Source organism: Nannobrachium achirus (assembly GCF_963921795.1).
Source record: "Nannobrachium achirus genome assembly, chromosome: 22".
Classification (NCBI taxonomy): Eukaryota; Metazoa; Chordata; class Actinopteri; order Myctophiformes; family Myctophidae; genus Nannobrachium; species Nannobrachium achirus.
The window spans coordinates 37,567,356-37,583,734 of record NC_137829.1 but is presented as its reverse complement, the minus strand read 5'-3'; the positions used below and the strand labels follow the sequence as shown (position 1 = coordinate 37,583,734).

General features: G+C 40.9%; 1 protein-coding gene and 1 long non-coding RNA gene across 2 annotated transcripts in view; both read left to right on the top strand.

The window, feature by feature from the left end:
• LOC308308325 overlaps positions 1–16,379 on the top strand; it is an 839,845-nt gene that overhangs the window by 47,958 nt on the left and 775,508 nt on the right. The gene's annotated exons all lie outside the window — the stretch shown is intronic.
• The window catches only part of pth2ra (parathyroid hormone 2 receptor a), a gene marked incomplete at both ends in the record, with an annotated part of 76,966 nt that continues 70,391 nt past the window's right edge, over positions 9,805–16,379 (top strand). Inside the window, one exon of the mRNA XM_080753008.1 lies at positions 9,805–9,910. Coding sequence (XP_080609134.1) covers positions 9,805–9,910 — 106 coding nt within the window. The remainder of the gene's footprint in view (positions 9,911–16,379) is intronic.

The window sequence follows — 16,379 nt, the reverse complement described above, 5'->3', positions numbered from 1 at the left end:
ATAAGGATCTTCCAGAAACTAAATTGTGTGACGATGGGTTACAGTTTGTGCTTCAAAAGAAGAGAATTAAGTGCTTTTAAGATTTATTTCTGTCACTATAAGTGCTAATTATTTCCACTTGGCTGATTCATCTTTACTAATGACGGTTACAGTAGCCTTTATCAACTTTAATAGCCCATCAAGCCCAACTAAATAAATGCATGGTTTCTCATTCATGATAGCTAAGAAGAACGATGCAGGATGCATACACCATAAAATGCCTTGGCTTGGGGGATGGATTGATCAGTTACATATCGCTATCGGCACTCCGACACATTGCTATTCCGAACACCTAAACCTAACCTTAACCCTAACCTCAGTAAAACTAAAGCTGGTGGTGAATGCTAACCCGGTGAAATGCTGACCTGCCGACGCTGGTGAATGCTAACCTGGTGTTTGGAATGGGAATGTGTCGGAATGGAAACCTGCACACAACCGCACACCAGTGGTGGAGGAAACCAACATCAGGACCAGTTAAGGCCTTATCATAGTCTGATGTGAAGAGCTATCACCTCACATTTTTAGGTGATAAGCTATATCACCTAATAAGTTGATAAAAGTGGAGGCCATCATATTTCCATGAAGAGTTTTCACCTTGAGAATCTGGTGACAGGTTTCCATTCTGACATATCCCCATATCACCTACAAATGTGAGGTGATAGCTCTTCACCTCAGACTATAGGCCTTAACTGGTCCTGATGTTAGTCTCCTCCACCACTGGTGTGCGGTTGTGTGCGCGTGCATGCATTGTGTCTAAAGTGCTTTGGCTAAAGGCATTCATAGAAATATGGTACCATTTGCGGTTCTAATTGATGCTCTGTGTATTTGTGAGAGACGAATACACACATTTACATGTATAAAAAACAAACAACGGACACCTGCATATCTGACCCATGCACAAAGTGCAGCTGAAGAACAAAAATAGCAACAGTTATGTAACAGCAACCAACAACACGCACGAGCACGCGTACGAGCGCGCGCGCACACACACACACACACACACACACACACACACACACACACACACACACACACACACACACACACACACACACACACACACACACACACACACACAGTATAGCACGGGTGATTTGCCAGGTGTCTGACTGCATTTCACTTTACAGTGCTGCTGTGCAACTTGGATGACAAAAGTTCACAATTAAAAATCTTAAACTAATCAATGGGTTGTGATTTGTGTCTCTGGAAATCAGCAAATGTTTGCTGAGTAGATTCCATGCAGCTTCTCTAACGACTTAAGTTGTTCTGACTGGAGAACAGGAGAAGAATAGCCTATTCTCATTTATTTCAAAATAAGTGTGTGTGTGTGTGTGTGTGTGTGTGTGTGTGTGTGTGTGTGTGTGTGTGTGTGTGTGTGTGTGTGTGTGTGTGTGTGTGTGTGTGTGTTTTTATCAGACTGATATTGATTTAGAGATTCGATATTTTAGAGAAAGACTATTGGTATCTAACTAGGTGTGTTTCGCAGTCTTTATCGCTGCCAAGTCTTAAACGATTGTTCAGCACCATGGACAGTGCTTCATCAGCAGCATAGCCAAAAGGATAGAATAGGCAGAATTTGGCTTTCTCTCACTTACAAAAGCCATTTAAAACCTGTCCACAGAGTTAAGATTGGCTTCTGCAAAGCAATAAACCTCTGACAGAGAGGTTATCTAGAGGTGTAACAATTTATTTCCAATAATTTTGCTTCTACTTCATCACTACATCTCGGATCCAGCTTTTGTAGGCTACTTTTACTCCACTAGGTCTACATTCATTTGAAAACTTTATAGGGTACATATAACTTCAGCCCTATAGGCCTACACATTTGGACCATTTTTGAAAATTGCAGATACAAGCTCACACAATGTTTGTACATTTGAAACCTTGAAATAGGAAACTCTAATGAGTACTTTTACTTTAGGTCATTTAAGTCTGTTTAAGTAGGCCTACGTTTTTATACCAATACTTTTGTACTTTTACTCAAGTACATTTTGAATTCCGGACTCTTATACCAGAGTATTTCTATATATATTGCAGTATTGATACTTTTACTTGAGTAAAACTACGTTTTCCACCACGGGTTATCATCAGAGAGAATCGTCTGCAGACATGCGTGGCTGGAGAAACGGTGGAATGTATTTGGACTGCACTGATCCTTACCCACTCACTGAACAGATTAGGAAACAGTTTTGTGAACCTGCGGCATGTGTGGAATATGACGACCTTTTCTTTTTTCTTTTTCTTTTTTTTTTACACCAGTTTTCACGACACGTGTTGGAGCTGTAAAAGTGCGACATTTGTCATTTGCGCACACACTCTAAGCTTCCACTCACTGAACGATGATCTGCATGGGAATAGGCTACTTAACTCACATTTAAGGAACGTCTATTGGAAGCGCAACTATAGTGGAAGATTATTTAGGCTATTTGAATGCACACAATTACCGATGAACAAGAGGATCATCATTGTTGACGCCGGAATGAATAACTCCTTGTGGAAACTGGCCAAGTTCTTCATGTCCTGGACATTAGTTGAGGCACAGGTAAGGAAACAATCAATCCGCACAAGAATTATTTCCAGTATTTCATACACCCCACACTATGCATATCAGTGGTTCTCAAAACTTTTTCATGTCAAGGACCCCCAAATTGACACCTATCAGCCCGTGGACCTCCATTTGAAAAGATATGCCAGGGACCACCAATAATAGAACATTCTTTACTTATTAATCATTTTAATTTCAAGGACCCCCAGTTTGACAAGGGCATTAGTCTACGGACCCCCTTGGTATTTCTATCTGGGACGCCAATTTATATTGTAAAATCAACGTTAATTCAACTCTGATAGTGCACTCTCTGAGTTACAGAACCATTAGGGTCCATTTGGTTCCTTAACTATTAGCTGGGGACCCCCTGGAACTCCCTCAAGGACCCCAGCTGGGGTTCCCCGGACCCCACTTTGAGAACCACTGACGTACAGGGCATAGTGCCTGTTATCTACGCACATCAATTATTGCCAAAACTTCATAGTAAAACATTTTCTTTAATGCAATATAGTGGCTTCATAGAGGGCTGAGGGATGATGGTGGAATTAAGACAGGCTAATCAAGACCCAAATGTAAAATGTCACTGCATGGCAGTGCAGATTAAAATGCAGATTAAAATGTGATTAAAATGTGAGTTTTTACAATTTATATTGCATTCTTCTAAGTTGTAACAGCCTAATTACACGTAGACGTGACGTCGCTAGAGGGCAGCAAACAGACAGTTATGCTTGACATTATGCCTTAATTCTCTCTGCCAATTGATAAAAAGGGCGAACTTCCGAGAGTCAAGTTGAACACATTTGCTCGGATCTCATGTATCTCATGTTATATGAGATACTTTAATGGTTTCCTGTGGAAATACGCTTAGTCTTTTCATGGATCTCCTTTTAGTAGACCTTGTACCAGTGAACTGTACCGTCATGAAACTGTACCTTTTCCTATGCAAACTTCTAATAAAGTCTTCAATCAATCAATCAAGCAAGCCTTAATTGGGTCAAATCGAGTCTTCACGAGTAGAAATAGGCTATACAAATATCACATGCAGCTGCCTATTTGCCTTGAACGTTTGTTACTATCCTGCAGGCTGAAATCTGAATGTGTGAAACAGCTCGAGGCTGCATGGCTCAAGGCTGGCTCGAGGCTATACGCTTAACGCACAGCACAAGTCATTAAGTCATTATAGTCCAGTAAATATATGGTTTGACCCAGGGGGAATTGCAATAGCAAATATTCAATGTTTAATATGACCTAAGGTCATCCAAATAACATATTAAAGGTTTACCATTATATACTGAGTGGATCATCGTAAATTCAGGGGTTGAAATGTGGGCCCTTCATGCATGTGCATTACACAACATCATCCTTTTAAACTAATGGCCTAAAGTCAGTTTTTCAGGAAGAAATGTAAACGAATCCAAAACAAACGGTATGACATCAGCACATATTTGTACTACTTCTTAATTATTAGGCTTTATATTTTTATATTCATGGAATTTGTTTGTTTAAATTGAAGAAATGCCACTTGGTGCCTCATGGTGGCGTTATAACAGGCCGATTCGTGTTTTTGAGCAGTGCTCCTGGAAGGATCTACAAGCTCCAACATCTGGCTTTGTCCGGGCCCCAAAAAATAACCCTGCTCCAAAAAATGTCTGTGCTCTGAAGCGTGGCCTACATCTGGCCTACATCTTGGCACAAAGCGCTCAAAGTGTGTTGTATGCCCATGGGGTCACACTGGCCAAGCTTTGCGTGACGCTTAATGAAATTAACTCATAAATAGCAACTCTCACTTCAGTAATTTTCTGTAGATACAAGTTTGGTTATAGTAATGTGTTTTTCACTAGGTGTGATTTTTACCTATAACTGCCACCGATCAGTGTAAAACTTTGTGAACAAAATTCCCCAAATCATAAACGAAACGTCCGATTGCAGTGAAACTTTGCATGTAATTCCAAAGTAGAGTAATAAATGCCACACCAGTGTTGTTTTTGACAGAAAATTTTGATTTAGTTTCAGTCATAGTCTTTTGAATAAAATGTCTTTTAGTTTTAGTCATAATTTAGTCACCTGAAAAGTATTAGTTTTAGTCTAATTTTAGTCGACTAAATATCATACGATTTTAGTTGACTAAATCTACAGGTGATTTAGTCAACTGATTTTTTTTTTGACAGGCCTTGATGGCATCGTAATGACTGATTTTACACTTGGTTGCTTGCTGAAAATAGCAGATCTACAAGCTCACAACGCGTTGCAGCGCGACGCGTTGTGAGCTTGTAGATCTGCTATTTTCAGCACACAAAACCTGAGAGCAACCAAATATAAAATTACTCTCTTCTCCACTAGTCCCTCCCTAACGTTTTAGTCTAGTTTTTATTTTGTTGACGAAATTGACAATATATTTAGTCTTAGTTTTAGTCATCACAGATTACTTTTTATTTAGTTTTTATTTAGTTATTTTATCGAAAAAAATGCAGTCGACAAACATTTTTGTCATAGTTTTAGTCGACGAAATCAACACTGCTTTTCACATTGGTCTGTTATAGTGCCATCAGCAGGTCGACTTTTTCAAAACACATTTTTGGAACAAAATGCGCCTCAAATCATGTACCTGCGCTTGGTCACATGTACCGGTACCTTATGTTCCCATTCTGCTCATGACTGTTGTCAACACGTTATTCAATCACCTCACCTGCCACAGTGGTGCACAAACTTGGTTATTTCTGTCATAAACCTTTCAGGAGGAGAGATTTGCCATTATTGAATGCTAAGTTGATAAAGGAGTGTTAATGGAGCTGTATACAAGTCCTTTTTATGTTTCACAATAGTTCCATTATACTGTGTAGACATGGTGTACATGAGTCGCCACTAATGTTCCATTAGTGGTGACGAGTGTCCATATGTCTACAGTATGAAGACAAAAGAGATAATTGCAACCATCAGGTCGCATTTACTATCAAAACCTCGACCAGCTGTCCATCAGTCAGTCTGTCTGTCACACGTCACACTTTTCCCCTGCTCATATCTCCGCAACCGTTGCCCCGATCCATGCAAAATTTTGCACACACACTCCTTGCCTGCCAAACCACAACCACAACCCATCAATTCTCACATGACCCTCTTCTAGCGCCACCATGAGGCCGGTTCTTGCAAAACACATTTATGGACACAGCTCCAACAATTTTTGGCCAAAAATCACGCAAATCGTTACACATTATGTCTACACTCATGTCCTCAACATGGATCTGTCCCATTTAGCGCCACTTTCAGGCTGACTTTTTAAAACACATTTTTGGACACTACTCCTACAGATTTTTCCCTAAAATCACGCAAATCGCTACACAGTATGTCTACACTCATCTCATCAACATGGATCTCTCCCATATAGCGCCACCATCAGGCTGATTTTTTCAAACATATTTTTGGACACTGCTCCTACACATTTTGCCCTAAAATCACGCTGCGACCTGACGGACGCTTATCTCCCGATTAGGGAGTCTTACTGGTGTAGGAGGGTTGAACATAGGTGAAGGAACACTGGGCCATTAAGCTGAAGATCTAATGGCAACTTACAATAAGTTACTGTAGTTAACCCATTTAGGCCTAGAATTATTGAATCCTTTAACCAGCGAAGAATAGCAGATATACAAGCTCGCAGCGCGGCACCGAGTGCCGCGCTGCGAGCTTGTAGATCTGCTATTTTTGAAAAAGTCGTGAAAATGTGTGCAAATCTTTGAATATATCTATTTTCAAAGCGAACGTTTGTAACTCAAATTTAGCTTCTGGGTGGTCCCTGGAACGAAATATTTTGAGATGCGGGTCCATGGCCAAATAAATATAATTTTGGGGGTCCTTCACATGAAAAGGTTTTCAGCACCACTGACATAGTGGTCTCTCAAGAACAGACTAACTGAGCTCCATTTAAGTGAAAAGGACCTTTTCTTTGACGATGGCTAGCCAGATTGCTGACATAGAAACATAGGTTTTTCAAAAAATCTTAGAAGTATTCAAAAGACAAAAGAAGTATAGAATCCGGTCAAATTTCAAATTTTCAAGATTTTTCAAAAATAGCAGATCTACAAGCTCGCAGCGCGGCACTCGGTGCCGCGCTGTGAGCTTGTATATACTATTTTTCAATAGTTAAAGCATAAAATAATGATACACAATAATGTGTACCCGTTCTGAATGGGTAAGAATGTGATAGTGGCCGAGGTTGTAGGAGATCATTGGCTGAGAGTGAGGGCTGTGAATGGAGAGAATGGTTAGTTCAGGCATCCTGGCTGAGATTGTCTTCATGAAAGGTGGCTCCTTATCACCATGTGGTTCTGTTTTGAGCAAGGTCTTCCCAGTTAGAGCTATTTATGTGGAATCTTTGAAGGTTGATCCTGATGTTGTCCTTGAAGCCCTTTTTTTGACCTCCAGGAGCTCACTGGCCAGCATTTAGCTGTGAATAAAGGACCTGTTTTGGAAAATCATGTATCAAGAATTCGTACAACATGGCCTATCTATCTCAGCTGGTGTTTGATGATGATAGCAGCGATGCAATCGATGTCCGCTTCCTCAAGCGTTAGGCGTTAGTGTGTTTCTCTTTGCAGGATATGTTCAGGATTTTACTCAGGCACCTCTGGTGGATTCCAGGTGTTATTATGTGTCGTATGTGTCTCCAAAAATAGTTGCTGCACATGGCTTTGTAGTGTAATATATTAGTTGGAAAAGGGCTGGGAAGGCAGCCATTGGCAGATGAGAATAAGCTGCAGAACTAGGCTGGTGTTGGGAGTAGTCGTCTAATCACGTGGAGCGAGGTACATTTTCATCCTTCGGAAACCCGGAGCACCAGTTCTGAACTTTTGCTGAGGTCCTTGGTGGTGAGTACTGAGTTAGCTTTTAAAAGTTGTTTGTTTGAGAAAGAAAGGCTAGTGAGACAGAGTTTGCAAGCCATGTGTGCGAGACAGAACACACTGATTATACTGTAGCAGGATATTATATACATCACTGACTGGTATAGGGGAGGAGAGAAGGGAAGAGTTGTAATCAGGCATGATTGTTCAGGTGTGTCTTGGGGAAAGAGTTGTCATCAGATGTGATTGTTATCTGGCACAGTCTTCACTCCTGTTCCAACTCAATAGGTCTGTGTCTTTTTCACTGAATATCAAGGATATCCTCCTATTTCTTTGAATTTAAAAAGTACCCTCTCATTCTTCCTCAATAATTGTGCATGTCACTTTTCAATTACATGTGCAATTATCTCTTCATAAATTCATGACAAGCAAGGTTATTATTCAGAATGAGTAGACTTATTAGATATGCTGATATGGAACTGTTCAGTGGCTGTGTGTGTGTGTGTGTGTGTGTGTGTGTGTGTGTGTGTGTGTGTGTGTGTGTGTGTGTGTGTGTGTGTGTGTGTGTGTGTGTGTGTGTGTGTGTGTGCGTGCGCGCATGCGCGCATGCTTGTGTGTGCGTGCTCGTGCAGATGTGTATCTGTGTTTTTGTGTGTATAATTTATGTGCTTGTAAATTTGCATTATGACATAACAATATAGTGTTGATATCTGCTTGGATGTACAACTAAATAAATAGTTGCCAAAGACATGAATACAAACCTAATACATACTGTACATGATTACATACGAATACATGTTGATATACATGCAAACATGCACACAAAACCAACATTGCACACACAAACATGAAGGCTCTGAAAACTAATAGACGTGTCAACCACACATTGAGATGCACATTCACGTACACAAAACTGTCATTTTACTCACAAAGATGAAGGCTTTGGTCAAAATGCTCTAGTCTAGAGTATGTAGCGGATTACTAAATGTTATTTATATATTTTTTGCATTTAAGCCAAAGTTTTATTGCCGCTTTTTCCACTTTTTGGGTGTTTTTTATGCGAAGCAGCACGTTTCTACCTTTGTGCACTGCAGTTTTGCATTTCTGCAGAGCTGTTCAAAGGTCTGTCTCTGAATGAAGGCCATAGAAAAGACCAATATAATTTAGTATCACCACCACTTTAACTGTCCATGGGCAAGCTCACTGGAGCAATCCCAGCCAGAATTCAAACCTGAGATGTGTGTGGTATATATCAATATAGTATAATTTGGCCATGCGCATTTAACATTATTTCTGCCACCAAAATGTGGAATGACCTGACACCATCCCTTTAAAAAAAAATCACTGGCTTCTTTCAAAACAGGCCTGAACAGTGAACGAGTGAATGAGGGAGTGAAATGATTTCTCTGACCTCTTCGGGCAACAAATGCACAGCTTGAATGGAGACAGTCCCATCTAAGGCTCGATAAAGCCCAATTCCTTCTTTGTTGCACACCGAAAATAGCCGACCTACAAGCTCACACCTGTCGCATCCATGACCTGTTATGGGCTTGTAGGTCTGCTATTTTTGATACGCAACACTGTTGCGCGACGAAGCGTAATTCACGCTTAACATGCAAACCTCAAGAAGATTCACCTGCTCCACACCTAATCAAACATATAATTTTCCAAATGTCTGTCTGTCTGAGTGTCTGTCTGTCACAGCGTTTCTCCTCAGTGGCTGGAGCAATTGATCTGAAATCGCATCACCATTAGCATATGAACACACCTGACATAACTGTGAAGCCCGTTTGTCACTTTCACAAATCGTATGCTGTATATTAGCATTTTTATGGTGTATCTACTATCTATTCTGCATCTAGCATGAGGCTTATCTATTCTGCATCTAGCATGAGGCAACATGTTTAACCAGCTGTGTGTGTGTGTGTGTGTGTGTGTGTGTGTGTGTGTGTGTGTGTGTGTGTGTGTGTGTGTGTGTGTGGGGGGGTGTCTGGCCCTGTTACAGATGTTGTCCAAAAATCATGCAGATCGGTACACAGTATCTCTGTAGCCATTAAATGAAATGGGTATTTCTTACATTGATGCTCCTACATATTATCATGCAAGCACCAGTTAAAGTTACTTTCCATCCCTCATATACTGTGTGCACAGTGCACACCCCATAACCCACACACTGCACTTGATTGAAGAAGTGACCACCCTCAATGCCTGTTACCGAGTAATGAATATTGATGATATTCTCACCATGCAAATCACACGCCCGCCGAGCATGTTAAAGTATTAGATCTGCTCCCTCTCGTCTCATTGAGTAGCATTTCTCATGAGTAGCACAGGCTAATTGGGGTGCGCCAGTTCATCCGATATTGTTTCTGTTCCTGCACTCTACAGATGGGGTCTGACGGGGCCATGTCCGCTCAAGAGCAGATGTTTATCCTTTATGACATCAAACTGCAGTGCCACCAAAACCTCTCCAACAGAGACCCAGGCACCACAGGTACAATACAGCACCAAACGCAAGCATTCGTGTTTTGCTCACACACACACACACACACACACACACACACACACACACACACACACACACACACACACACACACACACACACACACACACACACACACACACACACACACACACACACACACACTAAGGTTTTTAGACTCAATTGGCGGGCGGGCAGGTTATCACCACTCTCATGTGCAAAAAATAAATAAGAATAATCACCTGTTCTTATTTGCCTTTTATTCTTAATAAGAGTAGGCCTATAAGAATAAGAATACAACGTTTGAATACGAGCACGAGCGAGCGAGTTTTAAAATGCGCCAGAGAGGAGCGAGGTTTCTCCTCCGCTCCTTGGTGCGAGGACCGTCCCAATTCCGCTCCTGTTGGGCCCGCGAACCACATTTTGCCAACATTTGACACAACGTGAGCACAGCGTGTCGCTGATCAGGATTTCACTTATATGTCTCTGTCATCCACATGAGACAATATGAGACATGCATGACAATGTGGGCTATGGTGGTGCAGTGCCATTGTAGATTGTATTTATCCAGAAGCCTGAGTGTTCACTAAGTTTGCAAGGATGCTGATTTTGGGACAGATGGGAATTTGGGGACAGTTCTTTGATTCCTTAATTATTACATTACTGCTTACACCTAAAGTATAATATCTCTCTAAGACCTGAGTCTGATACTAAAAACACCTTCAAAAACTAAAGTTTTCTGAATGTTATAACTTTTAGTTTTTTCACAGCGTTTTGAGTTTGTCAATCTGCTATTTTTGCGTGTTTTTCTTTTCTAAAAGTAACACGTTTGTGAGTATGTGAGGTCTCCAAACGAGAGACAATATGTATATTTTCAACTATAATGACACAGAAGCGTTCCCACCACGAGGTTCCTTTAATAAAGCCAGCCTGATTTGCACATACTGTACAGTATGCTCTATAAAATCGGAGACTTCCACTCAAAACTGCCCCTTGCTGCTAATTGCATGAGACATCCAGCAAAATGCGTAATCAACCGCACTTTTCACAGGAGGTGCACTTATAATGACAGCAAACTGCATTTCCGGGTCTGCCCGCTGTTTCATAAATATCATCCGTGTTTCTAATAGGTGACACAATATAAAGCTTTTTAAATCTGGCCCTGAGAGAATAAAAGCCTCAGAGGCCCCTTATTAATGGGCTCTAACATTTACTTATATCCAAATGCATGTTATAGATGTACATGTACATGTACATACATGTTGTAGCAATGCTAATGGAAATGAATGGCATAGCTGGCCAGTATAACCTTTGGTGCCCTTGCTCGGGCCACAATGTTTCATGACTGCATCTTGCACAGTTGTGACACTATCAGGGTGACAAAATGATGTTCCCACGACCACACACAGACTCACACGTTGGAAACAATACGAACTATACGATGTCCCGGCTGGTAACAAGCAGCTCCAGTCAGATTTTGAGAAATAATCCGTAGGGGAAGAAGTTTTTACTTTTTGAGCGGTGCTAACCGCTCCTACGTCTGGCTTTGTGTGTATGTACAGTATGTATGAGTGTCCGTATATGAGCACGAGACTACCGCCATAGATGTACGCATTATAACGCATAGACCGACATCACCACAGCTGCTGTCACGGACAGAACAGCCCATATGCACCTGTGTTTGATACATAGTGTTGTAGTCGAGTCCACCTAAAGCGAGTCCAAGTCAAGTCCAAGTCATATGGGGTTCAAGTCCGAGTCGAGTCCGAGTCAAGAGCCCCTGGGAGGGGGTCGAGTCCGAGTCGAGTCCGAGACCAACGGGGATCGAGACCGAGTTGAGTCCGAGACCAACGGGGGTCGAGACCGAGCCGAGACTTTTTTTTTCTTTTCTTTTTTTTAGGTAGGTAGGCTAAATTAATAGCTCGTCTTCAAATTAAAACAATAGGTCTCCCCAAATTACCTTTGGTTGCTGTGGTTTAGGTTTGAGGGAGTTTTACACTAAATAAATCAGTAGTAGTATGCTACTCCATTGCTGAATGTGATGTTGAACCAAAATGCAATTGTAAATGTTTTTACATGACATCAATCAGTCACACAAGGTGAACAATATGGATTAATTTTTGTTCAGTCTCTCTCTAAATTAGCACCAGGGTTGGGAAGGTTACTTTTAAAAAGTATTCCTTACTTAAAAGTACTACTAGTTACTTTCAGTTACTTTTGGATTACTTTTAATCAAACCTATTTCATTAAATATATATTTTTAAATAAGTCTCCCGGTACAGTTGATTTTTCCCCATACCCATTTCTATCTAAGAACCACAAATAAGTACAAATAAGACTTATGCCATACTATAGTACAATATCCCAAATCACAGATGATAATTATCCAGTCTAATATCATGATATGGATATAATATTGATGCCCATGCACCGAAAGGCCAAGTGATTACAAAAAGAATATTAATAAAAAAAAGAATAATACTAGGCCTTCTGTGGTCTTAAACATGTTTAAACATTGCTGTTATAGATTTGTGTCATTGTAATAGAGCAGCATGATTATAGCAAAACGTATAGATCTTATCAAACAAAATCTTAATGAAGAAATATTTTATTTTGACTAAAAGCTAAAATAAATAAATAAGGTTTCCCAATTCAAACACATAGCAGTATATGCCTGTCTGCATTTGAATGTTCAAGGTGGGAAATGTACCTTATGTCATTATAGTCTCATGCCTTTCAATTATATACAAAAACTAAAAAAATAAATACCCCATGTCACTGCTTTTTGGTTCGTTTAAACCTCTCTATAGGGACTTAAAATGTCACCTTCTCTCTAGCTGTTGATCAGTGCATTTGTTAAAGTTTCAGAAGAGGCTTGCTTAAGGAGTTATAGGCTACAGCTGGGAAGACAACAAGACGTCAATTCTTAATCCAGCGGTGCGGGTGGATGATTTAAACATGATCACAACGTCTTGTGTTTGGAAGGAAAGCTGTTTACTACCTTAAGGACTTATTTATTTTGAACACAAGGATATCCTACAGGTAGGAGGGAAGGAGAGTGGACTGAGATCAGTCAGTGTGTTGTCTCTGTTGTTGTTGGGCTTGTTGCTGGCTCCACTTATCATCAGTACTACTGTCATCTGTAGAGTCACAAGGTGGGAGCTGCTGGGGCAAGGGGGGAAGGGTTTGATGCACTGGTTGGCACTTCCAATTCACAAGTTCCCAACCATAACCAAGGGGTAAGGGATGCTCTAGCAGGTTGTAATGGAGCTGGCAAAATGTAGTTGTCCTTTCAAGATGAAGATTCAGTGAATCATCCTACACTGAGGTCATTACAGTCTGGTCTGGTTGCCTCACAAGAGGTAGTGCATGACCTTAAGACTGCACTAACAGATGGCCAAACTCAGGTTGAATCCTGCAATACCACTAACATGTGGAACGCCCTACCGAAAGCCTTAAAGGAGTGTAAATCCGTAACTTCCTTTAAAATCGGTCTGAAAAGTCACTTACAGGTGGCTGCTATTACTTACCTCCCCTTTTCCACTGTAAATATATTTAATTTATTTTCTTCTTTAATTCATTTTTTTTTCAGTTTTACGGCTGTTTTTTTTTTTTGCTATTGATGATATCCTCTGCATAGTACTGTGTTCTGTCTGTCTGTGATTCAATGTTATATTATTATTTGTTATATTTTATATACATAAAGGTTTCCTATGTAAACAAGCCGAAAGGCTTTATTGGATCTCCTTTTAGTTGACCTTGTAACAGTGAACTGTACTGACATGAAACTTTTTCCTATTCAAACTTCTAATAAAGTCTTCAATCAATCAATCAATGTGGCACGGCTGTCAACCTGGCGGTTGGCAATTTAAACGACATAATTTTCTCAGCTTGTGGTGCACTCATTTAAATATGTCTAGGCCTTTGAACTGCCATGCTCTTTTAATTTAGAATGTGTATCTCGCTAAGTGCTAATGGCCTCTTGTGAGCTATTTGACCTGCTGTGGTAAACGTCACTCAAGTCTAACAAATGTTGCATGGAACAGCATGATACAATCCAGGGGCGATTTGGGCCTACATTGTTGCCATGGTAATACCCTAGTGTTAAATCCATTTGTAGGGTTCAGGCCGGGTGAGAGAGAGAAAGAGAAACAGACACCGAACCGAAGCGACGTTTATGTGTGTTCACATGTGTGTTCAGCTAGTCAATGTATGATGATGCCCTCTTTTAACCTTAGTCTGTCTCTACACCATACAGCAGTGATATTCAACTGGCGGCCCGCGGGCCAAATTCGGCCCGTGGGGAGTTTTCTTGTGGCCCTGGAACACATTCCATATTCCAAAAAAATTATAATAATCTTGGATGTTTGGTTGTAAAGGATTTTAAATGTTTTTCATTACTTCAACCAAAACCCGTTCATGGTTAATAATTAAGGGATAGTACAACATGATGATGTTATGTGCTATACCGGTAGGTCCAATAGGATGATAATGGACACATTATGTACATTTTGGGGACTAGTGAGTAGTGGAGCCAAGCTGACATGGTTGTTTGAATGAAAACTCTCTGTTGAGAGTCGCAGCATCATGACATTCAGCCCGGGAGTCGGGAGTCTCGGGACGCCCTTGAGTGAGTGATTGAATGAAACATACTACTGTGTAAAAGCTAACTAGCCCTTACCCGTTCAAAGATATGAGCTCCGAAATGATGTGCAGTGTGTGGATTATGGGATGTGCACTGTGCACACAGTATATGAGGGATGGAAAGTAACTTTAACTGGTGCTTGCATGCTAATATGTAGGAGCATCAATGTAAGAAATACCCGTTCCATTTAACGGCTACAGAGATACTGTGTACCGATCTGCATGATTTTGGACAACATCTGTAACAGGGCCGGCACCCCCCCCCCGGCCCGCCCGCCTGCACACACACACACTCCCCCCCCCCCCCCCCCGTGTGTGTGTGTGTGTGTGTGTGTGTGTGTGTGTGTGTGTGTGGGTTTGTGTGTGATTGTGCATGGCCTGAACAACAGCGCCCCTCCCTTAACATGTGTGGTCACAAAAGGTACTGTAGTCTAAATAGATATAGATACACCATAAAAATGCTATTATACAGCATACGATTTGTGAAAGTGACAAACGGGCTTCACAGTTATGTCAGGTGTGTTCATATGCTGATGGTGATGCGATTTCAGATCAATTGCTCCAGCCACCGAGGAGAAACGCTGAGACAGACACTCAGACATTCGCTAAATTATATGTTAGATGGCAATGGATGTACATGGAGAATTCTTTCTTTTATGTGATGCTCAAAATCCACCCACAACTCAGAAATGGCTACAAATCGATGGAGATGACGTGTTAAAAGACCTCTTCACCGATTTTCAGCCTATGTTCATATAATTGGTCTTCAATAAGCTCATTATAAGATTGGACCATTTCTGACTACTTTCGTCTAAGAAGGAGAGGACACAGAGAGAGAAAGAGAGAGAGCGCAATGAACCATCAGTTGGGAGTTGGAGCATCATGATAGTGATTGGAGTCCACTCAAAACTCAGAAATGGGTAGCTACAAATTGAGGGAGATGGCTTGTAATGGAGGAACTGCACTTAAAACTCATATACGGTTTCTGATTAGACCATTAACACTTATGTTGCTATGATTTTTTCTCTTCAATGTCCTATGTTGCCATGGTTACCATAGACTTCCATGTAATTGCGCAATTGTGTAAAAAGTGCACGCCCATGCCTAGATGATGTACCACGTGTGTGCACACTGTTCACAGCTTTCAAACAAAAAAATCCGCTTGGAAATCCGTTCAGGCATTCATGATTTATCAGCCATTATGTTTTCTTCAGATGTAAACAAACATGGCTGCCATGTTTGAAAGAATGGGTTGGTATGGGGGTTAAACATGCAATTTCGCGATCGCGATCATGCCTAATACATTTCTGGAGGTCCCAATTTTTTTTTTTGAAAAAACATTTTTTGAAAAAAAAAAAAAATTACGGCCCAAACTCGGGGAAACTCGGGGTTGGCACAGCGGTAGTACCTTTTCAAACTCGGGAAACTCGGGGTTGGCACCAGATGTGTTAACTTTTCTTTTTTGTTGTGTGGCCCCCGACTTTAAGTAATTTTACAATTGTGGCCCCCTGCCTAACCTAGTTGAATACCCCTGCCATACAGTATATCTGAACCACTTACGTATGTCAAACAGTATTCACGGTACGGTAAATGAATAGAATTATGTCTGGCACTAGGCAGTCACCTCAAGTGTATACTTGAATCTGTCATTCTGCTGCTTTTCCCTGTGGAACGAATAATGACTGAAGTTGACAGCACATCTATTTCCTCATATAGTTGTATGGGCATTCCCAGATATGGGCTTAATAGTATTGGGCATAAAAGGGATTCTATTAGTGTGATTGCCCTAACAGGGCATCATCTGGGAATCAGATGTAGAGGTCAGCTCCATATATG